The 27,313-nt window shown below is 38.2% G+C and overlaps 1 protein-coding gene across 6 annotated transcripts in view; it reads left to right on the plus strand.

Annotated features, from left to right (window-relative positions):
- Positions 1-4,385: 4,385 nt before the first annotated feature.
- Positions 4,386-27,313, plus strand: part of GBF1 (golgi brefeldin A resistant guanine nucleotide exchange factor 1) — a 107,327-nt gene continuing 84,399 nt past the window's right edge. For all 6 annotated transcript variants that reach the window (XM_008569697.1, XM_008569699.1, XM_008569702.1 and 3 more), the window contains exons 1-2: positions 4,386-4,487; positions 5,668-5,734. In XM_008569697.1, the coding sequence (XP_008567919.1) occupies positions 4,392-4,487; positions 5,668-5,734 (163 nt within the window). In that variant the 5' untranslated portion in view covers positions 4,386-4,391. The remainder of the gene's footprint in view (positions 4,488-5,667; positions 5,735-27,313) is intronic.

Raw genomic sequence — 27,313 nt, forward strand, 5'->3', positions numbered from 1 at the left:
GTATATTTATGTATACAGAGAATGGATTTTGATCAAATGTTGGGTTGATTACTTTCAGTTGAGATCTCAGTTCAAAATTTATTTCCTCCAGGAAGCCTACCAAGTAACGTGTAGATCCTGTTAGAAATCATTTAGTCCCATTGGTGCTTTTGTTTGCTTTGTAATATAGTTATTGTTTTGCTTTTTTCTTTTTAAAAATTTTTTATTTCTATTTTTGTTGTTGTTGTTGCTATGTTGTTTTCAATTGGGTATGTTTTTTCTTATTCTCCTAGTTTTTTAAATGTATTTATTTATAGAAAAGAATTTATTTTTTAATTGAGAAGTATTGATTGTACATATCTTGGGGTTACGTAGTGATATTTCAATACATGTATACTACAATGTGCGGTGGTCAAATCAGGGTAGTTAGCATCTCAAAAATTTATCATTTCTTTGTGATGAGAACATTTGAGCTCCTCTCTTCTATCCATTTGACACCATACAATAAATTATAGATGCCTAGCACTGCTGTACGGCACTGACACTTATTTTTCTTATCTAGCTGTATCTCCTAGTTCTTTGAAGGAGAAATGAATCGTTCTTATTTATATTCTTATTCTTTACAGTGTCCTTTTCTAGGCCCCCAAATATTTTTTACAATGATGAGTATTCATAAAATATACACTGAATATATACTAAGTAATAACTATATTGAAGGTCCTCCATGATATGCCCCCCACTTGCTTTTCTAGCTTTACCTCCCATTATTCCACAAGGAATAATGTTCCAGCCCATCTGGAATAAGCATGATCTCCTAGATCATACTAAATTTTCCATTAAAGCCTTCTCTTTGCCATTCCCTCCTTATATTTTTGACTTTTGAATCCTGTCTGTCAGTTGTCTTTCTAGGGCGCTTCACCAGAAACAATTTTCTCAGCTTCACTACTGTAATACTGTGTACTATCATGTATTGGAGATATATATCCATTTATGTGCATGTATTTGTTTTTTTTTTTTTCCTTTTTGTCTTTTTTACTGACCGGTAACGGGATCGCAACCCTCGGTGTTGCGCCCACACCGTGCTCAACCAGTGAGCGGGAACCGGTCTCCACATGGGATCCGAACCCTCGGTGGGAGCGCCACCGTGCTCCCAAGCGGCGCACTCTCCAGTGTGCCACCAGGCCGGCCCATATATTTGTTTTTATCTAATTCAATAGATTATAAATTACTTTCAAAATGGAGAGTGAGTGGGTGGGTGAGGACATCTCTATGACTCTGCCTAGTTTGCTTAGCATGTGCTAAGTAATGTCTGATTGACTGAATGAAGTAAATGTTTGTTAGTTAATTAGCTTGATTACTGCTCTTAATCATTTGCACATGGAATAATACAACCACTTTTCCAAAGAGTTTATTCATTTTTTAAAAATCAGTAAATTAAAATTTAAAAATAGGTAATCAGTAATATATGTTTGTGACACAAAATTCAAAAGATACAATAAAATATACAGAGAAAAATGTCTTCCTTTCACCACTGTTCACAGTTACCCAGTTCCCCAGTCACCCAGTTCCTTTCTCTAGAGGAAACTTCTGTTAGCTGTTTCTTACAAATTCTTCCAGAGACCTAGAGTATATTTATCTTGCCTACATAATTTAAGGAAGAACAGATACTAGGAGAGATTTTATCTTTTCTGATATTTTTTAAAATTGTTTTTGAATTTGCTCATCTTTCTTCTATTTCTTGATTTTCCTCCTCCTCAGACGAGAATGTTGTTTTATTTTCTCATCATTGAACTTTCTCAGAAGGAACTCTGTTGTGCTCATAGAGCATTTGGAAAGCAGAAAGTCTTTTGAGAGTAACTTGGTTGTTTCTTTAAACTGTCATTAATATAAGTGTTGTCTTACGTTGGATTCCCTTGTGGATTGGAGGAGGTGTTGTGGGCATGGACAAAATTTTTACCAGTTCTTTTTTCATTTACCATGGTTTTTGCTTTATGCTCCCCCCTTATTCAAAATATGCAGATTGAGTACTTCTAGGGTGCATTTTTTCTCCATATCTCTGGCTATGTCTCAGTTTTCTTTTAGACCCCACTAAACCGTATAAATGCTTCAAGGGCAGAAATTATATCTTATCTTTTTAATCTTTATTAATGTTTAATTATACTGATAGTACAGTAATACATTCTCCTTGTAAAAAAATTAAAGCATTACAAATAAGGCTAAAGTATCCTCTGATTACACCCTGATTTCACAGCACCTTCTCTAGAGATAACTGATTATGAGTTTGGATATACCTGCCCAGACCTTCTTTTCTGTATTTACATATCTATATATGTACCTGTACAAGATATATTAACTATTCTTATCAATATGAATGACTCATAAACATAATATTTCCAAGGGAAAAAGGCAAATTGCAGAATACATATAATTATCAGTTATATGAGTATAAAAACATACAGAATAATATTTCATATTGTTTAAAGGTACATACCAATGAAGTAAAAGTATAAAGCAACATAAAGGTTTCATAATATTTACAATATCCCAGTACGGATCAGCTGCCAAAAAATAAAAAAATTAAAAATTTGGAATAGTGGGACTAATGGGTGAAAGAGAGGAGGATATAATTAGGGAGGAAACACAGAGGCCTCAGTTGTACTGTTAATCTGTATACTGGCTGTTATATTACTCTGTATTTTACTGTATGTTAAACACGGCATATTTTTAAAAACAAAAATCTAGTATTTTGTGTAAGGTGGGTTGGTTGGTTTTTACGTAAATGGTTACATATATTCATATACCACAATTTTTTTCACTCCACAGTATGTCTGAACTCTTTTCATATCTTATTTGCTTTGTATCCTTAGTATTCTGACAGGTGCTTTATGCATAGAAGGTGCTTAATAAGTAAATATTTCTGGGCCGGCCTGTGGCTCACTCAGGAGAGTGCGGTGCTGATAACACCAAGGCCCCGGGTTCGGATCCCATATAGGGATGGCCGGTTCGCTCACTGGCTGAGCGTGGTGCTGACAACACCAAGTCAAGGGTTAAGATCCCCTTACCGGTCATCTTTAAAAAAAAAAAAAAAAGTAAATATTTCTGGAATTTCTTCTTCCTTTACCCTGATAGCCTTATTGTTTTTACTTTCCTAGAGCTGTTTGTCTTAAATGTACACCCCCTGTTCATTTTTCCCTTTTTTGCTTTTCACAGTTTTGTCTTTCTGAGGAGGGTTTCTAAATACTAAGTAGAAAGTGGTAAGGTTGGTTCTATATGCTCCTAGGATTTTCTGTATGCCAATAAGAAATTCTATTTTTTTTTTTCCTTTTTGTCTTTTTTCGTGACCGGTAACGGGATCACAACCCTCGGTGTCACGCCCGTACCGCGACCGGCAACAGGATCGCAACCCTCAGTGTCGCGCCCGCACCGCGCTCAACCAGTGAGCAGACCGGTCTCTATAAGGGATCCGAACCCTTGGCGGGAGCGCCACCGGGCCGGCCCAAGAAATTCTATTTTTTTAATATTTTCACCTGGGAAGAGAATTAAATGTCCTTTCTAAGTGCTGTTCTAGGCAGCAAAGAAAATCCTGTGGTAGGTCAGTTGGGATCACTTAAAATAGTAAAATAGTATTTCAGCTTCACTTCAGAGATTCATATACACTCAGCATTAAAAAATGTCTACTTACAGCTTACAGTCTTTCTTTTTGGTGGCTGGCTAGTATGGGGATCCAAACCATTCACCTTGGTGTTATCAGTTCCATGCTCTTCCAAGTGAGATAACCGGCCAGACCTTAGTCCTCTTATTAGAGATTTTCTGCTATCAGTAAGTGAACGTGAGTTTTCAGAACTTTTCAAAGATATCACTGCCACTGTCCAATTTTCTGGAGCTGACATGCAGAATGGATGCAGTCTTTAAGTTCACATTGTAGCTGTGATTCCAAACCAAGGCTATTCTAACAACTTTCATTCTTTTCTTTTAATTTCAACCTTCATTTTTACTTTATTGAGTAGATTTTTAAAAAGAACAAAGGGAAGATTTGAAATACTGTTTTTAACAAACTACCATTATAGATACTTAAAGGTATCATAGGACTTTGGAAATAATTGACTTTGAAGAATATGAAATACTTGGTAGAGATTGTTGAGGTATCTTTGGAAAATTTTCTGGATTGATGCTTTTTGAGTTGTATCTTGAACTGCCCTGAACTTCCAGAGACCTTTAGGAGAGCCAGGCAGTTGGATTTGCAACATAAGATGGAATTCATCTCATCTTAGTATTACAGGTGGAAAATCTTGGTACTGAAAAGTTAAATGAAAATTCTAACCTCATAAGTTACTGATTTAAGCATGGATATGCTCTGGGTAACCAAATATTAACCAGACTTTTCTCCTAATTGTTTTGGTAGGTTTGCCAGGATGGTGGATAAGAATATTTACATCATTCAAGGGGAGATTAACATTGTGGTGGGTGCTATAAAACGAAATGCCAGATGGAGCACCCATACACCATTGGTAAGTCAGGAATGGGCAGATAGCCTGGTCATTGAATTGTTGTAGGGGATCTTGTACATGGTTAAAACAGTAATTGAGTTCCCAGTAATAATGAGAATAGCAGGAATTCAGACTTGTTCTTGGTATCAAAGACCTTTCTGTTTTATTAAACATAGCATCAAATTTACATGCATATTCTTTCTCTGGGACCCCAAAAGTGGCACTATTCTTCTAGGTATTTTGTAAACAACTTACACTAGTACTTGGGAGCTCTTTAGTATGACTAAAAGTGTCACAAAGATTTATTATCTTCTAATTACCTGGGGCTATAATTAGCTATCAAATTGATTTAAATTAGTTTAATTATTGATACATAGAGTATGGCTTGGTGATGGTACTCTTTGGGGGTTCAGGAAACTTCCATATGTAGAACAGGCCATATCTTGCCAATCAGATGAGTAAGAAACTTACCTGTTATAAAGTTGGCTTTCTTTGTTGCATATGTATATTCAAGGATAATTTTTGTAAGATTGTATAGAGCAATTTTTGGTACAATCATAAAAATAAGTTTAGAAATTTCCAATGTGGTGAGTGTATATAAACATATTTGGTGAGTGTGTTTGGAAATTTCTCATGTTCGTTTATAAAAATGGATTGGTTTAGAAGAGAGGATGGAGTTAGGAATGTCCTTGAAATGAATATTTATGATCACATAGTGAGTATTAAGAAGGAGAGGAGACAATAATACACATATAAAGGATGTAGCAATTTATGGTAACTTGAGTGCTATGGTGATTAGCACTTCAGGATTCACTATTGTAGGTAAACCCAAAATATCTCTGTGAAATAAGAAATTAAGGAACAGGAAAATATGAACCATGAGCTGGCCCGTGGCTCACTCGGGAGAGTGCGGTGCTGATAAAACCAAGGCCACGGGTTCGGATCCTATATAGGGATGGCCGGTTGGCTCACTAGCTGAGCGTGGTGTTGACAACACCAAGCCAAGGGTTGAGATCCCCTTACCGGTCATCTTTTAAGAAAAAAAAAAAAAGGAAAATATGAACCATGACTAACTTTCTTTTGCTCAGAGGAAAACTTACTTTTCTGGTTGGATTCAGAGAAAGAGCCTTGATCTATCCTTTATTTTAGTTTTCCTCTATTCGCCCAATAATCACTTATTTTTAACCTATGTATTCTACAGGATGAAGAACGGGATCCTCTGCTGCATAGTTTTGGTCATCTAAAGGAGGTTTTAAACAATACAACAGGTAAGTCTCCATACCTAGGTAGGATTACTTATCCTTGTTAAAAAAAAAAAATGTATTTTTTTAATTGCAGGAATGGACAAACTTTATTTGTGAAGGACCATATAAGTAAATATTTTAGACTTTGTGGGCCATGTGCAACTATGCAACTACTCAACTCTGCCTTTGTAGCTCAAAAGCAGCCATAGATAATACATAAATGAATGAACAATATATATGTTCTATTTTAAAAATATGTATATGTATATATATATTCTTTAAAAAAACAAATCTGCAAGCCAGATTTGGCCCATGAGTAGTTTGCCAACCCCTGGTTTATTGCATTGCTTTTAGTCTTCATGAGGTTTAATTCTTCAAGTGTTCCAGGAATCTTTTGTCCCTTTGTTTTCCCCCTATTTTCCTAATCATAATAACCTTATATAATATTCATGTGTAGAATTTTCAAAGCTACTTTCACACTTTTTATTGAACTTTTACACAACCCTGTGAGGGGGGCTGGCGGATATTGTTCCCCTTTTATGAAAGAAGTTGAAGCCCAGAGAGGTTTAAAAATGGTTTAGCTGAGGTCATACTGATCCTAAAAGGTAGATTCAAAACTAGAAATCAGGTCTCTGATGCTTGGTTTAGTGTTCTTTCCCCTGTTCTGTATTGCTTCATACATACAATTAGAGGAGAATGTACACATGAAGTGCCTTATATCGTATGTATATATACATGGCAAGGAAGGAAGAAAATGTTAATACCGATGAGTTTTTTTTTTTTAAAGATGACCGGTCAGGGGATCTTAACCCTTGACTTGTTGTTGTTGGCACCATGCTCAGCCAGTGAGCGAACCGGTCATCCCTATATAGGATCCGAACCCATGGCCTTGGTGTTATCAGCACTGCACTCTCCGGAGTGAGCCATGGGCCGGCCCTACGATGAGTTTTTCAAGGGGGTAGATGTAGACTGAAAGAGAAAGCCTCAGAGCTGTGTTCCTCTGTTGACTGTGAAGGGTTCTTGCATTGTTTAACCCTGGAACGCTTTTAGCTACTGACACACGTCAGACTGTAATTGAATACTGTTAGGCTTCTACAAATTAAATAATAAAAAAGTTTTCTCCTTTCATGAGAAACGTGGGAGAAAATCTGGAGAAAAATTTCTTTTTTTTTTTTTTTAAATATGACCGGTAAGGGGATCTTAACCCTTGACTTGGTGTTGTCAGCACCACGCTCAGCCAGTGAGCGAACCGGCCATCCCTATATGGGATCCGAACCCGTGGCCTTGGTGTTATCAGCACCGCACTCTACCAAGTGAGCCACAGGCCGGCCCCCTACATTTTTTCTTTAAAGGAGCGATTTCACTCAATTGATAAAGCTTTGGAAATGTTAGCCAAGAAGGATCAAGTATAGAAGAAGTGATTGTTAGGTTGATGCTGCTACTACGTGGCATGTTATTATTTTATGGCCTGTAACTGTAAGTTGGCTACTTTAGAAAGTTGGCTATGTGCACACATTTTTTTTTATGTTTTTATTTTACACATAAAGCTTACATATCCCAATTAGAAAGAAAATATAGTGAGTAGAGATTTACAATTTTTTTGGTGGGCTAGAATTCAGAGTACTGTCTTCCTAAGAAATATTGAGGATTAAACAAGTTAATATAATTAGAAACACTTGATAATCATTTTATACACAGTGAAGGATCATTGTTATATGTGGTTGGGAACACCCTAAAATGGCTAAGATCAGTCTGGAGTAGCCTTGTAGGCCTTTTGGGCACTCTGCAAACCTTGAGGAGCTGAGGTGGTGTTGCTATCCTGACAGAGGCACGTTTCCTGTCTACCAGCCAACCCAGATCCCATGCCTGTTTTGTCCATCCTGACATGTCCTAAGATTCCAGCTCAGATACCATTACCTGTGGTGAGTGATATAGTCCAGGACTTGGGGTCTCTAGACCATTTAAGAGCTGTCAAAGTTGTCTGCTGCCTAATTTTCCTATATCCTTGGGTTAGGAATCCAGCCAGATTATCTGCTTCTTAGACCTAATAAAACCAGAATGTGTTAAAAAGCCAGTTCTGTCAGTGGTATTAAGAACATAGTTGGGTGTTGCTAAGCTTTTCTATGGGATGACGAGAAAGGTAGTAGTGTTTTCCAAGGCCAACAGCTGTGGCAGATGTTAAAATGGTGCCTTCCAAGGTTGTCCTATTGTCCTTGGGTTTTAGCATATTACCTGCCTGAGAAAATGGCAGAGTGGACCAAAACAGAACATTTCATGGCCTTCAGATTAGTTCTGACCCCCCACACAGTGCTGGCTCCTAGGAGCAGGTTTATGGGTCAGCTGCCCCTGTGGTCCTGGATTCTGCAATCCATGACCAATTTCTTGTTTCTCTTACTGAAACAAACAGATTTTTCTGATTGGCAGTGTCAGGAGGACTGCTTTCCTGGAAGCCTGTTAATGGGAGGAGGCTGGGAAAGGGTTTTGAACTTGGAAAGAGAAACTGAAGTGACTGCCCGTGTTATGAGACTAGTTATGGTTTACCACTTAGATTTGAGGAGGGATGGTGGGAATTCTAGGACTTCTACCCAATTTAACTCATGAAACTGATTTGGGTGTGGTCCTTTTTGCAAAAACATTCTGGTTTTGTTTTGTTTTGTTTTTCTTTTTTTGCTGGTCAGTACAAGGATTGAACCCTGGACCTTGGTGTTATCAGTACCATACTCTAACCAAGTGAACTAACAGGCCGGTTCGCAAAGACTTTCTGATTGCATTTTTTTAGACTATCTGCTGACTTGGTTGGTAAGAATATCACTGTTGGAAATGGGTGGTTCATTGGACGTTGTCCGTAAACTAAAATGAGTTCTTTGTCTTTTCTTGCAAACAGTCAGAGGATCTTTTAAGTACATAAGCACTACCTACTTCTCCAGGAGTATTATCTGATCATTGTGAAGGAAATATGTCCATTGTCTCCAATAAGGTTGGCTAAGTCTGTGCTAGTTATTCTCACAGATTTGTGTCTTTGAACCACATTTTCAGTCAGTATTTGCTCAAACTGCATGATGACTGCATGCTCTGTAGCATTTAGAGTAATAGAATATTCTAATACTAAATCTGGAGAGAGCTTTGCACTTGGAAGAAAAAGGGTGTCCAAGAGCAAACTTTGCATATTCTTACTTTGGATAAAGCCTTAGCTTGCAACCAATGAGATAGACTTGACTGCTCCCCTTGATTTGGTCTTGAAGTCCTCATAGGAATCCTTTTAGAAGGATTTAAAGCAGGAGGAGTTTAAACAGAGGCTCTGTGTGGTTGCCAGAGGCTGGGAGCAGGCATAGGTAGTGACTGCTAAGGGGTACAGGGTTTCTTTTTGGGGTGATGAAAATGTTCTGGAATTAGATAGTGTTGGTTGCACAACTTTGTGAATATACAAGAAACCACTAAATTGTACACTTTAAAAGGGTAAATTTTATGGTATGTGAATCATATCTCAATTTTTTAAAAAAAGCAAATGTAGACTGCAAAAGTGTTGGATTCACCAGTTCTTTCTCAGGGCTCAGAGCTGTGGAGAGAAGCCTCTGAATGTAGTTGCTGCTGTGCTTTGGACCCATTGCCCAGCAAAGGCAGCACAAGGCTCTTTTCAGCCTTCTGGCCCAGGTTGTCCTTTTATGTCTCTCTCATTAACTCAAGGAAGCACATGGCTTTTATATTTAAATTTATTCAAGCTGTAATCTTTGACATTTGAGTTAGCTTTTAGTACAGTTTTGCATTTATAGTAATATATATTATGTATTTTCTCTATCCCCAAAGAATCCGTTTTAATCTTTTCCGGATGCAAATTTCAGGCTGTCTTGTCCCATCTCCCCTCTCTTGCTCTCTTTCCCCTCCCCCCACGGAGTGTGTTTGATCAGGTGTGGCAGAAATATCCACTGTCAAGCTGCGCCCTTTATATTAGTCAATATTATCCTTCTCCCCCCTCCTTGTCTGTCTGCCCCTTTGGACTTTCCCAGTTGATTTATAATTTTGGAATTCTCATCGGAATCTGTAATACAGTTTGTTCATTATTTAACCAAAACCTGTTTAATGAGCAGAGAGAGGCAATGTAAATGTTAGGCATGTTGCAGTGATGTACCTTTGTGCTTCTCAAAGCGGGTGGGTAGTTAACTCTGTGCTGCCCGTAGGGCTGGGTTGTCCTGGCCCTAGGGGCAGTAGGGCTACTGCCTCTCCCTTACATCTGCCTAAGCCCTATCATTGGTTTAGATTCCAAAGACACTTTTCCTTTTATACCTCAGCAATCTTGTAGGGCTCTTGCCCTAAAAGATGCTAGAGTTGTCTTCAGTCTCATAGCTAGACCCTGTGTGATACGGGCATGGAAAGGAAAGTGAAATACTAGGATATTTGATACTGCTCTTGATTCTACATCTGAAAAGAGTAGACAGTTTAGAAGAATGCTTCTAGCCAACATGATCTGTGGTCTTTGATCCCTTTGTTCCCCTACTAGATTAGTCTTTGCAAGCCTTAGTACCCTTCATCCAATATAGCTTTACGGAAAGGGCTCTAGCCAGTTGTGATTTGTGATGTTTGGCTGTGGTCATTTGCCTTCAGATTTAGGCTGCCTTTGTCCTTGGTGTTTAAACTTAGGTTATTACACAGAGAATCTTTTCCAGAAGATATCTGATTTAAAGCAGGAAGAGAGGAATAGCCTAAAAGTATCACAACCAAAATCTTCTCTTTCAGGATCATCTCTTAGTGATTTTAAAGCCTTCAGGGCAAGGGCTTGAGGAAGACTTCTTAGTGGGATGTGTATATGTGTGTGTGGGTGTCATGTATGTGTGTGGGGTGGTCTTGGGGATTTTGCCTTTAGAGATTTATTTTTTCTTTTTTTGGCAGCTGGCCAGTATAGGCATCTGAACCCTTGACCTTGGTGATATCAGCACCACACTATACCAAGTGACCTCACCAGCCAAACCTTTGCTTTTGGAGATTTAATTCCAGGCCTTTTTAGTTCTGAGGACCTAATGTGCAGTTTAGATTATCAGGATTGGTTGTACTCAGTGTAATACTAAGGTCATCTTGGCTCAATATAAGCACCTGTATTAACTATGGAACTGTTCTAGCTTCTTGAACTTTTTTTTTCCTGGAATTCCCCCAAATTTGATTCCTTCTGTGCCTGAGTTATTGAGTTGCTTCTAATCAATATTTCTTGAGTATCTGTTATGTGTCAGGCATTTTCCTTAGACACTTATGCATTGGGTCTGTAATGGTTTTTAAAAAATGGTTTTAAAGAAACAGTCAAACTTCCTGCCCTCATTATCACTGGTTTTATAAGACTAGTGGCTCTAGTTGACCATTCCAAAGCTTACCTTTGTAACCTCTACTCTGTGCTATATGGTCCTATTAGGCATGGAATGGAGGACAGCGAGTAAGAGCAATCTGTTGCTACCATCTTTTCTTACTCCTGCTCTTTGCATAACAAACAAGCCAAAGAAATGGACAAAAATGATAGCTTATACATTTGCTTATTTGGCTTTCTCATGTGAAACTGTTATGGCCAGAGTTTAGATATTCCCAAAGACAGTGGTGGGTTGCACAGAGTAATTCTGAGGAATAGGATAAATATTTCTTTACTGATCTTACTGAAACAGCAAGATATGGTGTTCTTGAGTTTAAGAGGGGGAAGCAGGTGCCAGGAGAAAGTGGATGCATCAGGAGTTTATTTAAATATAGTTTATCCTGAACAAACACACCTTGTAGGGTGCTGTCTGTCTCAAGATTTGTGAATTCAGAGTCTGAGCTAAGAGGTTTGAGTCCATCTAACCTCCAGAGGTTTGCAGAGAACATTTAAACAGAGTTTGGAAGCCAACCTGGGAGGAACTATGACTTACCACCTGTCTAGCCTAGGCCTCTTAGAAATAGCCACCTAGGCAGAAATGAAACTGTTTGAGAAGGCTTTGTAACTAAGTTTAATCTGGAAGATGGGGAGGTGTAGGGAAAAGAGATTTTAGTAGTCACTTTCAGGAAAAAGATCGAGAATAAATTATATGAAAAAAATTTGCTAGAGTCATCATGTCCTATGTTGATGGAATGCATCCTTACATTTTTTCTACAGGGTTCTATAGTTTGGGGAGTAATAGAGTAAGTAATATATCATTATTAATCAGCGTGAGAAGAAGATTGAACACGTCATTAGCTTTGTCTGACTTGGAATTGGGCTTGTGAATTGTTCAAGGCCTAAGTGGAGAGTAAAAGAACCAAGTATGATAAAATTTGGCAGACAAATTCATGTAAAGGGCTAAGTGTTGGGAGAGGCAAGATTAGGCAAAGTTATATAAGTATCTATTTCCTATGTCCTTTTTTACTTTCTTGGTTTATAATAAAATATAAGGCTGTATCAGTTTGGGTATTGTTGAGCAATACGTTAGAATGTGACCTGAATTTGAGTCAGACTGACTTTGGCATCTTAGAATCTCAGTAATGTGAGTGGCCCCAGACTTGTGGGCATTTCAGCACAGTTAGAGAAAATAAGGGTACTGTGGTTCTTTTTCTCTTTAGGGAATATTTATATAAATAAGGTGGCTCCAAGAGGCCTCTATTTTGATGACTTCACCTTATCATTTCTTTTTACTGGTGCCTTCCCCATTGAATCCTCTTCATTTGACACTTCTAAACCAACAAGTTCTTCTAAATATTTGTTTGTACTTGGATTAGAAAATGAAAACTCTTGAGAAGAAACAGCTCTGCATGTCTGGCTTCTCATGGGTCCAGTTCTCCCTTTTTCTCTCCCTAATACCCAGACACACTTAGTTTGCTGGCTGGTGGGAGGGCACATTTTCCACTACATTTATCAGAAAAGGGGTTGTGAAAAAAGAGGAAAGGGCATCCTTAATAGTTTAGCTCTCAAAAACAGAGGCAAAGGAACCTAATTTCTTTCTAGCACAAGTTAGGAGGCAGTGTAACAGTGTGATCTATGGTAGGTGTCAAAGTTGCTGGTATTGCTCTCATTGCCTTTGTCCTCTTCAGCAGCTACCTCTTGAGACCTGAAACTTCTCACTGTGTATGTGCCCAACTTGCCATAACAGCAGTCAGATGAGTAAAAAGAGGGAAAGCCAGTAACTCTCTTGTTTTTAACAAAGAGGCAGGCTGTCTCTTTCTTCTTTTCTACCCACTCAAACTCAGGGCAAGTGCCAACAGGATTTCAGAAGAAGCCAAATGTTTGAAATTCAATATGTAGTTTTGATTGGGAGAGATAGTGAAGAGTTTGTCTCAGCCTTGTCCCCATCTAACCACCTCTCTGTGCTCACAGATGCTTAATTAATCACCCCAGTTTCTGAAGTGAAGGTGGGTATGTTTATGGAAAGGGTGAGTGCATTTCTCTTTTCTCTGCTGGCATCCATTAGAAGATAGAGTCGGGTATAGAACAAAATGGAAATTAGATAATTTCAGCTCAGAACACCTCATCAAAAAAGTGTGAGAGATGGAAAGCAGTGATTGATTACCTTAGGGTCTAAGTTTTGCTTCAGGAAACCAAGAGATAAGATGCTCCTCACCAGTTTAGGGGCCTTTGTTCCTTTCCTTTGTTCTTTGGAGATCCTGAGGGACTTAGATGGACAAGCACTCCTGGCTGCCTGTTGGCTGGCTTCTCATTGCTTGCCTCTTCTGTAACATCAGCCTTCTATTACCACTATAGGTCAAGTTGTGAAGGGCTGCCACATGTGCACAGACCACAACTGGCCTTTCCTTGTTCCACGCTTATTGAGCAATTACTTGCCCATTTGTGGAACTCACATTATTGCCTCGAGTTTCTGGCCCAGTGTGGAGTGGGGGCATCCAGGAAGTGGCCTGATAGACTGTGCATCAGAGGGCAATAAATTGGCATTTGATTTGGTAGAAAGGCAGGGCCAGATGTAGTGTGGGAGCAAGGTTTTTTCTGCAGTCAGCCATGCAGCTTGCTTCCAGGTGTCCTGGAAAACAGCTTGGGAACTGGAGGCTAAGGGTAGTCGGGGACATTAATTGGGGAGGAAAAAGGATCAGAAGGACTTCAATGTTATTTGGAATGGTTAATTGATTAAATAAAGTGAGATCTGAAATGGTATTATGACTGCCCTGCTGGGGGTTGGGTGGTATTTTTGAGACAGCAGGTTGCTTTCCATTAATGAATTATGAAATTTTAATGGGTTACATGGCATCCCCTCCCCACCAATTTTTTTTCATGAAAATTTTTGGACATACCAAAAATTGAAAGAATACCATAGTGACCACCCACATCCCACCTCTTAATCAGAATTATTAACATTTAGCCATATTTGCTTTATCTGTCTGTGTATTTTTTTTCACGAGCCATTTGAAAATAAGTTGCAAACATGTTGACATTTCACCCCTGAATACTTTAGCATGCATCCTATATAAGGACATTCTCCTACATAATCATAGAACCATTATCATATCTAAGAAAGTTAACAATGAGCTAATATCTGGTCCATATTAAAATTTTTCCATTTGTCCCTGTAGTGGATTGAATTATGTCCCCCCAAAACTCACTGAATTGTCTTCCAAGTTTTATGTATTAGAAACTTAGCCCCCACTGTGACTGTTAAGAGGGTGGGAAATCCTATTATGGTAACTGAAAGATGGAGCCTTAAAGAGGTGATTGGACTGTAGGACTGTGCTGTAGTGAACGGATTAAAAATGGTGGTCAGGGGCGTGGTTCTGAGGGCTTTAAAAGAAGAAGAGAGTCTGTCTCTCTGCTCTCTCTGCTTCCACCATCTTGCAATGTAAGACCCCTGGGTCGCTGTCGCCAACACCAGATGGACTTTGGACTTCCCAGCCTCAGAAACTGTAAGCAATAAATGCCATTTTTCTTTATAAATCACCCAGTTCCAGGTATTCTGTTCTAGCAACAAAAACAGACTAATACAGTCCCCAAGCTGTCATTTATAGCTATAGTTGGTTTTATGCACCAAAATCTGAGCAAAATATTCATTTCATGGGTAGTCATGTCTCTTTAGACTTTTTAAATCTAGTACAATATTCTGCACCTTTTTTTCTCTTGGCATTGACTTTTGAAGAGACCGGGCTGTTTATCTTTGGAATGTTCTACATTCTGAGTTTGTCTGTATCTTTGTGGTGTCATTTAACTTGTTCTTCTATTTCATATATTTCCTGTGCACTAGAATTTAGGATTAAAGGCTTGATTAGATTCAGGTTAAACATTTTTGACAAGAATACTTCATAAGTGAAACTGTGTACTTCATGTTATATCACTATAGGAGGTATATTCTGTCAGGTTGTCCTGCTTTGATGATGTTAAGTTTCATTACTTGCTTCTGGTGATGACTGCCATATCTCCTCATTGTAAAAGACATTAATTTTTCTCTTTGCATTAGTAAATAGTCCATGAAGTAATAATTTGGCACTTTGTGAATATCCTGTTTTCTAATATCCTTGTACCTAGTAGTCATCCAATGATGAATCTTTGCCTGAATCATTTATTTCACTGAGGGTCACAGAATGATGATTTTTTAAAGATCTTTCTACATTTGTTAGCTGGCATTCTTCATAAAGAACTGCTTTCCCTGGAGGATAAGCCACAGTTTCTCCTAAAAAGGGCAGAGTAAATGCCTAATTCTTCCCCTTTAATTGTTAATTTTCAGAGTAAGAAGTTAATGTTAATAATGACCACTAGTAGTGGTAAATGTGGGTCCTCCCCCCATTTTTGGACTATGGATATTTAATTATTTAATGTCTTACAATTAATTAATCATTATTATTTTTGGTGCTCAAATTGTCCCAAGTTTGACCAGTGAAAGCCCCTTCAAATTGGTTCCTTTGTTCTTTTGATATGACCCCTTTGAGCACGTCCTTGCTTTCTTTTTTTTTTTTTTTTTTTTCTTTTTTTTTTTTTTTTACCCCCTTTTGGCCCGCCCTTGCTTTTTTTTTTTTTTTTTTTCTTTTTTTTTTTTTTTTACCCCCTTTTGGCCCGCCCTTGCTTTTTTTTTTTTTTTTTTTCTTTTTTTTTTTTTTTTACCCCCTTTTGGCCCGCCCTTGCTTTTTTTTTTTTTTTTTTTCTTTTTTTTTTTTTTTTACCCCCTTTTGGCCCGCCCTTGCTTTTTTTTTTTTTTTTTTTCTTTTTTTTTTTTTTTTACCCCCTTTTGGCCCGCCCTTGCTTTTTTTTTTTTTTTTTTTCTTTTTTTTTTTTTTTTACCCCCTTTTGGCCCGCCCTTGCTTTTTTTTTTTTTTTTTTTCTTTTTTTTTTTTTTTTACCCCCTTTTGGCCCGCCCTTGCTTTTTTTTTTTTTTTTTTTCCTTTTTTTTTTTTTTACTGACCGGCAACGGGATCGCAACCCTTGGTGTTGCGTCCGCACCGCGCTCAGCCAGTGAGCGGGAACCGGTCTCCATATGGGATCTGAACCCTCAGCGGGAGCGCCGCCGTGCTCCCAAGCGGCGCACTCTCCAGTGCACCACCGGGCCGGCCCACTTCCTTGCTTTCTGATGCAAGCAATCAGCATTAAGTGGGAAAAAAAGGCATAAGAATAGAGTATCAGAGCATCACACATAATAAGGAAGTATTGTTCTGTGAAACTTTTGTTTCAGTTAGAAACGAATATGTTCTGGGTTGTAGTGTAAACTGTATTTCTTTTCTTTTGGTCATGGTAGAGAGAGCTTGTGATTTAGTCCTGTTCCAGCACTTGAATTTGTCTCTCTGCAGTGTTATTTCTTTGGTAAGGAGTCAAAGAGGGTGTTGTCAGGGTGCCTATCCCACATTTTCTTGACATTCTATGAAGAATTCTGTGAGGTGCCTTAGCCCCTAGGCTTTTGGGAGCCAGTGGACTATTACATCTGAGTTTTATTTATTTATTCATTTATTTTTTTAAAGATGACTGGTAAGGGGATCTTAACCCTTGACTTGGAGTTGTCAGCACCACGCTCTCCCAAGTGAGCCATGGGCCAGTCCTACATCTGAGTTTTAATTTCTATTAACTTTGGTTTCAGTAAAATAATTTTATTCAGTTTGTCATTTCTGGATGCGTCAGCTTTTGCCAGGCAAAGAATGATTAGAACCTTTTTGAGTAATTTCAGATCCTGGAGAATGTTAGAATAAGTAGTCTTCCTCAAGGAAATGAGGATTGTGGATGTGACTATGACTGACTGGTTACTCTGTACCTTGTACCTTATCCCTTTTATGTGATGTTAAACTGGTTGTTTAGACATAGTCATGTTAGACATGGCCGTTCTTTTCAGTCCTTTTGGTGGGTCAAGGAGGGAATCATTTGTACTGGAAAGACTACAAAACAGCATCTTCTCCGGGAACTTTTCTCTTAGCATAAGTTCATTTATATATTCAGTCAACAAATATTTCTTGAGCACTTACTATGTGCCAGAAATTGAACTGGGTCCTAGGACCTAGTTTTCAAGGGGACCAACTCAGTTCCTGTTCTCATAAAGTTTATGGTCTAGTGGGCTGGTGAGTTGAGAAGCTCTAGAATTTGAATGGACAACTGGGCACTGGTTTAAAGCCTGTGCAGCTTCTACATGTGACCTCAAGAAATTGTCGTATGCCTTGGTTTTCTTTTTTTTTTTAAAAAAAGATGACCAGTAAGGGGATCTTAACCCTTGACTTGGTGTTGTCAACACCACGCTCCACCAGTGAGCTAACCAGCCATCCCTACATAGGATCCAAACCCGGGGCCTTGGTGTTCTCAGCACCACACTCTCCCAAGTGAGCCACGGGCCGGCTCTTGCCTTGGTTTTCTGAAAGACGTTCTAGGATGGTCAGAAGAATAGCAGTGGCATCATCCACATTGTCTATCCCACACCCACCCTCTGCCCTAGTCCTGACTGTCTGGCAGTGACCAGGGAGATACTATCTGCATGGCAGCTTCATTAGCTGCTATAGAGCCTTGGATGTCTTAGGGCTGACTAGTCCATTTATACTGGACTTTGATTAATCAGTCTGTGCATCTCAAAACTGAACTGACTACAATTGTACCATAGGATAAGATATCAATGGCAGATTGTCTTCTCTAATAAAATTCAACTTGAGTCCTCTCAGGCTTGGGCTTCTGACACAATTATTAGGATTTTGAAGTCTAAGGGCACAAAACAAAGACTTTAGTAGCTATTTAACTAGGGTGCTAAACAAATGAGGAAAGCCCTTTTCTCCTGCCAGTCTAAAAGTTAGTCCCAGTTCAAAAATAATGTAAGTGCTAATTAAAGAATACTTACTAACATATCAGTATTTATGTATGCCAACATAATAGAACCTTTTCCAACTTTTAAGATGATTTTTTCCTACATTAGCCAATTTTTATTTGACATTTGAGTTACATGTGCATATAAAACCAGACACATTCTTCAACTGACCAATAGCCAGCATACAGGTGTCCTTCTTTCTGGATATAATTAAATTTTAGTAAATTTATAGGCAAGTACATGTAATTTCTGTGTACTTTGAGATATCTCATCTCAAATTCATATGGACATATGTCAGAAAAGAATGTTTTCAAAATAAAACATTATAAAAATACAGATTATAAAAATATTTTTTAAAAGTGTTTTTTAGTAGCAACCTACTATCATAGCCTGAGGGTCTCATGAGGAAAGCAATACCAAAACCCTTTTAACTTTGGACAGGATTTGGCTTCATACTCAGTAAAATATTCCATCATATATTTGTCTTTTGAATACCAGAGAAAGCATATAGAAGTAGCCCTTGGGAATTTTGGGACCTCAGAGAGAATGCTTCCTTCCTTAGGAAAAGTATTCCTAGGATTTTCAAGGGTAGAATGAGGAAGTGAAGCAGTGAACCAGTAAAGCAGTTAGACAGTTGTTAAAATCTTTCTAAAAGAGTAAGTTGGAGTGGATGTTGGAGTACAAATGTCTTCCACAAAAAGACCTTTGACCTATCGTTTGCTTGATAGCTTACTGTGTTCTGAAATTAAAGTGCTGCTCTTTCTCCTTTTTCTCTTTTACTTGGTATTTGTCTACATCAAAGATACATTATTAATATCTACTATAGCCAAATACTTTTTGTGACCAGAGCCTGGTGACTCTGGCAGAGGATCCTGGTTCCTTTTGGCCAAGAAAGAGAAATTCTTTGTTTGGCCTACCTGGACAGAAGCATTATATGGAAAGTAGTCCAAGGAAAATGGACTTCTGTTGTCAGAATCCAAATATGGCTCATTAATCCTCCCAAGTGAGCCCAAGATTAGCATCTTGGTCTCATTTCAGGGGTTTTAAAGACTCATTCTGTTCTCTAGGTTCTATAAGGAAGAAAAATGAGCAGTGGTTTCCTTTGGTAGGACAGTTTTATATTTAGGGAATGGTGGATGTTGCCAGGATCCTAAGTGATCCTAGGTAGGCCATAGGGTTAATAGTCAACAAAACTGGGTTGTGTGCATGCAGTAAAGGAAGGTAGAGAATGGGAAATATTTATGTTGGTAATAGTCTTCCTCCAAAAGCTCCAAAGGGAAGGAAAAAGTTGGCTCACTTCCCTACCAGAGGTTGGTTTATTGCTGTCTAGAACGTGAGTGCAAGCTAATTTCCCCCTTTATCTCATTGGTGTCAGGACATTTCATCAGATCAACTGATAGTGAATTTTTCTGAATTTTTATATTGAAATAATTTCAAACTTACAAAAAATTTGCAAGAATAACACAGAGGTCTCCCATATACTCTTTTGCTACTTGTTTTTATTATTCTCTTTCTCCCTATAAACACACATGTGTATGTATATATATAAAATTATTTTTTCTCAGCACCACGCTCTGCCAAGTGAGGTAACCAGCCAGCCCTATTTTTTCTAAATCATTTTAGAGTAGGTTATACATTATGACCTTTTATCCCTTAATGCTTCAGTGTGTTTTTCCTAAGAACAAGGATACTGTCTTACTCAATCTAAGAACAGTTATCAAATTCAAGCAATTTAACATTGATACAGTAACTTACTCATCATATTTCAGTTTTTTCAGTTGTCCAGTAATAAAGTTTTTTGTGTATGTTTTCTTCCCCCCTCAGTCAAGGATTACGTATTGCATTTAGTTGTCATGTTTTTTTAGTCTCCTTTAATCTGGAACAGTTCTTTAGGCTTTTTTTGTCCTTTATGTAACTGACATTTTTTTGGTGGCTGGCCGGTACAGGGATCCAAACCTGTGAGATTATAAGGCTGTGCTCTAGCCAACTGAGCTAACTGGCCAGCTTGACATTGACATTTTTTATAATTGCAAGCCATTTTGTTCCTTCTTTTTTTCCCTTCCTTCCTTTTCTTTCTCTTTTTCTCAAGACTATTCCTCGTTTTGGTTTTGTCTGATGTTTCTTCATGATTAGATTCTGGTTATGCATATCTGGCATGCCACTACTGATATAGTGTACCTTTCAGGGCATCACATCCACAGGTGCCACTCATTGGTGATATTAATTTTGATCACCTGGTCAAGTGTTATTTGGTTTCTTTACTACATAGATGTTATTTTTCCCTTGGAACTAATAAGGAATCTGTGGGGAAACACTTGAAGACCACAGTCCCCTTTAAACTTCTTCCCCCAAGATTTATCATACATTGATGATTCTTGTCTGAATCAATTTCAGCTTGCAGTGATGGTGAATTTTGAGTGGTTGCTTAGAATATTTGTTCTTAAAGTACATGTTCTTAGGTGTGGACACAAACTGTCTTCCTAACTTGCTTGTTTTAGTTTCTCTACCTATAAGAAACACAATTGCATGCCCTAAAGGTCTAACTTTCTTTATGGCTTTGGTGGCAGTGTTTTAAAAAAAAATCTAGTAACTGAAAAGAGTTTTGAAAATTGGAAAAAGGTGTGGCTCAATGAGGCTTAACTGGGGACTTGGTAATTTCCTACAATGACAATATCACCCTGTGGAATTTGTTGTCCACTCAACCAACAGCATAAATACTTCTGTAAGCCAGATTGACAACAGCCATGTGAAACTGATGCCCTTCTTTTCCCCCTCCCTTTAATAAGTGGGATTTGCTATGAATTCATTGTTATATTTCAACTTTTAGTCTTAAATGTATTTTAAAATCTTGATTGGGCTCAGTAAGAACTTCCACTTAAGCTTTTTAAAATCTGTAAAGTTTGGAAATACCCATATCCAGGCACTCTAGGAGAGAAAAGTTTAGAAAAACATTTCCCCATTCTCCTTTACTATCACTCTTTTCTTTCCTTCCTCTTATTTCTCTGTATTTTTCCTTTTGCTTTTATTTCATTCCTTTGACAGATCTGATTAATATGCATGACTGAATCTCAGAAAAGAACAGAGAGAAAAAAAAGGCATTGTTCTTGAGCCTCTAGTTCTTTGCTGTTATTTCTGTGAGGACTAGAGTAATGATATGACCATTACTAATAAAAGCCTTATCAAATGTCAGTATGTTTTGAGTGGACCTTGCCCATAATTAAAAAAGAGAAAGAGAAAGAGAGAGGAAAGAAAAGAAAAGCTATTAGAGAGGCAGAAGGTAAGGAGGAATGAATAGAAAGGGGCAGAAGAAAAGAACTTGGGATGGGGGGGGGGATGTGAGGGAAGGACCAAAAATACAGAGCTGCTAAATAGGAAAATGGGAGTCAGCTCTAACATTTACCTTTACCCAGTGCAATGTTTGGGCTTTCCACTTTTAGTAGAATGTGCTGTGAGGTAGGGTGAGGTGGGGTGAATGAAATGGTACCATCCTTGACTCCTTGGATCCATCTACCCAGAACTTATTACTCTGTAATAAGGTGACTTGATAGCCTCATCTTAGTGGGCTGGGGTGGAAGTGATGTTTTTTGGCTGGCTAGCATTAACAGAGTTATTTTTAATCTCCCATTTCAATCTCTTCATTGTTCAGGTTCCTCCACTGGCTACCATGAGAGCAGTCAAAATTAGCAACAATATAAAATGAAGTACCTCTTGTCTCCCCAGTCACTTCCAAAATAAACAGGGAGTAATACTGTTCGTATTTTGTCTCACTTTACTCTGAAGGCTAGCAATAGAGGAAGCATGGATTAGTGTGTAGTGATTTCTAGGCTCTGCCCTCTGGACAGATTCCCTTCTGAGTGCTCCAGCTGAGTGACAGGACCATGTGGCAGGAGTGCAGCTGGAAGTATATCATCGGCAGATTTGGGTTGGGTAAATATAGCAGGAGCAGGATGTCAGTGGGGGAGATGGATTGTTCTGGGAAAGGAAGTGTTGTCTTTCGTCTGAGAAACAATTTCCTGCACTTCTGGGACTTTTGCTTTCTTCTTTTTTTTTTTTTTTTTTTTCCAGAGCATAACAGGGGTTGGAAGGGGTTGGGTACACTTGCTGAATTCTGTCTCTGGGTGTCTGTTTCCACATTTGAGGTTAGGAGTAGAAATAAGATGTTTCAGCCAGTTAGGAAATGGACCCAGTAAATAGCCATACCCATGCCTTACATTTCACTTTTCGTAGTATTAAATTAAAGCACCTACCTGCTTAGAACCTCTTTTCAAATAGTAACCTTTTTTTTTAAATAGGTTGAAAGGCAAAGATAATTACAGAAAGAAAATAAACTCTATGGAAAGTCACACATGAGGCACCAGCTGGCAGGAAACAGCTGGGATGTTTCTGGGGGCTAGACTCTTCCACACCAGAACTTAACTCTTCAAGCTATCTCTGTCATCTGAGCTACTTAAGATGGCTGCCTATCTACCAACAATCTACATAAAAGACTAAATCTACTAAATTAGCGATATTTTACAATTGACTAGAACTTTACAATTTATAAAGTAATTTTGCATTTTAGCCTTTTTATTTTAGAATAGATTTAGATATACAGAAAATTTGTAAAGAAGTTCCCAAATACTCCATACCTAGTTTCCCCTATTATTAACATATTACATTCCTGTGGTACGTTTGTCACAATTAATGAACCAATATTTATAGCTTACTATTAAAGTCCATGCTTTATTCAGATTTCCTTGGTTTTTATCTAATGATCTTTCTGTTTTAGGATCCCATCCAGGATACCACCTTACATTTAGTAGTGATGTCTCCTTGGGCTCCTCTTGGCTGTGACAGTTTGCCTATACTTTTTTCATTAAAGTTTCACAACAACCCACAAAATAGACTGTGCTTTTATTAGAGTCCCTCCTTTACACATAAAACTCAGGTTCCAGATGGGTTAAGTAACATGCTCAAGGTTACTCAGTAAAATCTTCTATTAAAACATGAATATTATTTGGAAAACGGCAATGACGATAACTTATTTGCTTTTTATGTGGATGAGGGCAGAACTATAGCTGACCTTCAGGTAGGCCATTTGCAGAACAGGATCAAGAGACAAAGGTGAATGTGGCTTGTTCCTGGACCTTTCTGTCTTATTGGATACACATTAATATTATTTTAATCACAATTCTATGGGGAAAACCCTTTCTCTTTGTGATTCTGCTGTGTCTACTGAAGAGAATCCTGGGCTGGCTGTCATCTGGCAGCAAACTTCAGACTGCTTACTGGTCCCTGTAGTTGGATACCAGGGTTCAATAGAAAGGCCTGCTGAAAGCATGGCATACATCCTAACAAACGCACTAACCAGGCTGTTCCCCGTGTGTGAGGAGGTAACTAAATGGGAATAAGGCACATGAGTTTTTTAATTCCAGTGTCTAATTGGGGAAGCTGAAGTTCTGGCTTGAAGTTAGGAGATTCATAGAACTGCAGTACTGACAGATAGTAGAAAAATTAAAAATCCAAAATGACATAGCAATTACTGGCTCTTGATACTCTATCTAGAGGTGAGAGGAGGTAAAGTGGTATGTAACTGATGATCCTAGATACTATTAAAAGATCATCTCAGGATGATGGAAACTATGGAGGTATGAACCATCAGATCTTAAGGGAGGGAGCAGCACATCTTGCCTAGAGAGGTAGTCATAAAGATTGTACCTGGATCCTAAAAGGTAATTAAAAGTTATTTTTAAAAAACGTTCCAACTTAAGCTCATAGAGGGTAAGCAACTTATTGGTACCATTAACAAGTACTTTTTATTGGAGCAGTTTATTTTTTTAATTAATGGGAAAGGGGATGATTCTCAGTTTATGCTTTTATTATATATAGCTGTAAGCATAGAAGCTAATTTGGGACCCTTTGGTAGTGAGTGACTATCGCCCCCTTTGGTTAACTCTGAAGCCAGGAAAGGCTTGACTTTTTCTCCAAAAGAAAGCTGTGGAAATAGCAATGAGTAAAACAATGAGGAAGAGTTTCAGGAAGTTTGTGTGTGTTTTGTATCTTCATGGTGTCATCGAGTTGGATTGGGACAGGGGTGAAATTATAAACCACCAACAATAGGAGTTTTTAAGGGCATGGGTGACTGAGGCCTTCTGCCAGGTAGGTGGGAGGTTATTGATGGCAGCAAAGATGACAACAAGTTTAAACACCACAGGATGGACCTCATACTCTGAAAATGCTCTTGCCTCAATAGTTTGAAAGAGAAAATGTGAAAGACAACATGACAGTATGAAGAATGATTATTCAAAGTGCTTCTACCAGAAAATCCTATCTGTTGGTGAGATTTTAAGCTGTCCTTAAGTAGGGGAAAAGCTTGGGAGAGGATCTTTGTTCAGAGTGCAAGACAGGAGACAGTGAATTACCTGTATCTCCAGAGAACTCTGCATTGAGCTGTGATGGAAGAGGGGGAAATTCCTTACTTTGGTCTTGTATAATGTGAAATCTTTATGAGGTTTCAGTAGATGTAAGAGTCTCTAAGGAGGAGTTTGTAGCTGGCTGAGGAAGCTAAGGTTTAGTAAGCCTCCAGAAGGAGTACACAGAGATGGCTCAGTGACATTTCTGCTTCAGTGCAACCAATTTTGGTGAGTGGAAAGCTACCAGGTGTACTTCACTTTTGCAAGAATCTGACTGTGGTGACTGCTTATCTCTACAAAAATGATAGAGAAGACACCACAGGCTTTAACTGGAACTTATTAATGGTTTCCCAAAAGGGAAGCTCATACTGTTAAAACACTTTAGAAAAATAAAAAATACTTTTATTTTCAAAAGCTTTTTAAAAAAATTAAGGTGAAATTCTTATAACATAAAATTAACCATTTTTAAGTGAACAATTTAGTGGCATTTAGTACATTCACAATGTTGTGCAACTACCACTTCTATCTAGTTCTAAAACATTTTCATCACCCCTAAAGGAAATCTCATACCCACTAAAAAGTTTCTCCTTATTTTTCCTTTCCTCCAACCCCAGGCAAACACCAATCTACATTCTGTCTCTATGGATTTACCTATTCTGGATATTTCTTATATATGGAATCATGTAATATAATAATATGACCTTTCATGTCTGGCTTCTTTCACTTACCATAATGTTTTTGAGGTTTATCTATGTTGTAGCATGAATCGGTACTTCATTCTTTTTTGTGGCTGAGTAATTTGTGTGTGTATATCACAATTTGTTTCTCCATTCATCATTGTTGGATATTTGGGCTGTTTCCACCTTTTGGCTATTATGAATAGTGTTTCTAGAAACACGTATGTACACGTATTTGAGTACCTGTTTTCAATTCTTTTGGATATATACACCTAGGAGTGGAATTGCTGGGTCATATGGTAATTTTATGTTTAATTTTTGAGGAACTTCCAGTTTTCCATAATAGCTATGCATGAGAGTTCCAATTTCTCTATATCCTCACCAACACTTGTTATTTGGGGTTTTTTGTTTTTTTCATTATCACTATTAAGTCCAAAGCTTTTGGACTGTATAGGACTTTGATAATAAAGCTCCTTCTTATTCTTATGGATCTCCTGGCATGCTTCTCTCTTAAAGTGGCTGGATGGCTCTTTTGGGCCAAATAAGGCATTGAGATTTTAGTTTTTGTGCTAAGGAATGTCTTTTTTCCAAAAGTGGTAATCACACCTTATTCATGTTGCCTGGACAGGGTTGAAATCTGACTTGCCAAGAAAAGAGTTTCGGTCATACTTTGGATCCTGGGAGTAGATGGTGATATTTCTGGTTTCATCTGCCATCAGAATCCTGGACCAGGCAATGGGGCTGGGTCATGCTGACTGTACAGGAAGGCTCGGTTTTCTTATAGATTACCAGCTTATCTTCCTGCTTGCAAAATAACCTTCTGGAGAGGGAGTTCATTCTAATTCCTGATAAGCAACTGGTTCTTTTTAAGATGCTATATAAACTGATTTAAGTTGTTACTCCACTACTACTTATAGTGACATTATATACGGATAGTAAAACTCTAAAGTTCCCATCTCTTTGTTATGTGGCAGGGTGGTTTCTTATTTTCATGTCTTTTGCATCAAACTATTGAATTCCTAAGTGTTCTTACCCTTTTCTTTTTTAGTCCATCAATTTCTATTTCTTGCCTCTATATGTTTTGTAATTTGTCTAATAGTAGTCACTATGATTAATGTTTTAGTGTGTCTTCTCTAAATTTATTTATTTATTTATTTATTTTTTTGTCTTTTTCCGTGTCCGGCAACGGATTGCAACCCTCAGTGTCGCCCCCGTACCGGACCGGGACCGGCAACGGGATCGCAGCCCTCAGTGTTGCTCCCGCGCCTCGCTCAGCCAGTGAGCGGGAACCAGTCTGTATGTGGGATCTGAACCCTCGGCAGGAGCGCCGCCGCACTTCCCAAGCGGCGCACTATAGCAGTGCGCCACCGGGCCGGCCCCTAAATTTATTTTTCTTTTGTGAAAATTTTCTTCTTGTGAAAGGAGAAAATTGATGCAGGAATCTAGTATACTGGAACTTCTAGTTCCCTCAGTTTTCTCTAGAAATCTAGCTTTCCTTTTTTCCTTAACATTGTTTTCTCCAGTTTATATGTTGAGTGGTAGATTTTTCTAACTTGTAGAAAAGTTATTTTTTATTACTTAATGTGTTTGCTGTGTTTTTTTCTTGAAATATTGTAAATCAGAATACATTTCAGTGTTTATTGCTGCCATTTTTTTTTTAATGTTCGAACCATTTTTCAAAGTAAACAGAAGATTTTAATCTCTACTGAACACCCCCCACTGCCCCTCCCCCGCAATACATGACTGGTGTTGGGTTTGCAAATGCATCCTAACCATTTGATCAAAGTCAGGCTTTGAATAAGGCTTTATAGTCAGGTGTGGTGAATGACAGGTATGTCTGGATTTGGCCTTGAGAGATTTGGGGAGGTTAAAAGCGTGAGGGTTTTTTTCCTCTTTCTCTTCCGGTAATGTACTGTGGTCTATAATAGGTTGAGTTGTAACATTCATTAAACTACTCCTCACATTCCCAGTTTTCAAAGCTTATAAGGATGACTTTGATTTAGTTATTTGGAACCAAAAAGGCAGTTGTGGAGCCTGGTCTGGAGCTTGTGTAGCAGTAATATATCAGAGATCAGATTTAGGTCCCAGTGGGATTATTCCCCAGGATTTATTTGCCTGGAAGTACACACAGCCAAATGGTATGTATGGAAAGCTTTGCTGGAATGCAAATTGGACACATTTTGTTGGGACCTGTAGGGGATTTTCACTGCTTCATAATTTTTCAAAGGTTTGTTATACATCAGACAGTCACTGCCTCTTCTTTAAATCTTTAAATCCCCCCTCTTTTTCCTGTTGTAAAGGTCAGATTTTTTTTGACAACTGTGTGCAGGAACAAGATTTGCTAAATCCCTT

Source organism: Galeopterus variegatus, unplaced genomic scaffold (genome assembly GCF_000696425.1).
Source record: "Galeopterus variegatus unplaced genomic scaffold, G_variegatus-3.0.2 Scaffold525, whole genome shotgun sequence".
Taxonomy (NCBI): domain Eukaryota; kingdom Metazoa; phylum Chordata; class Mammalia; order Dermoptera; family Cynocephalidae; genus Galeopterus; species Galeopterus variegatus.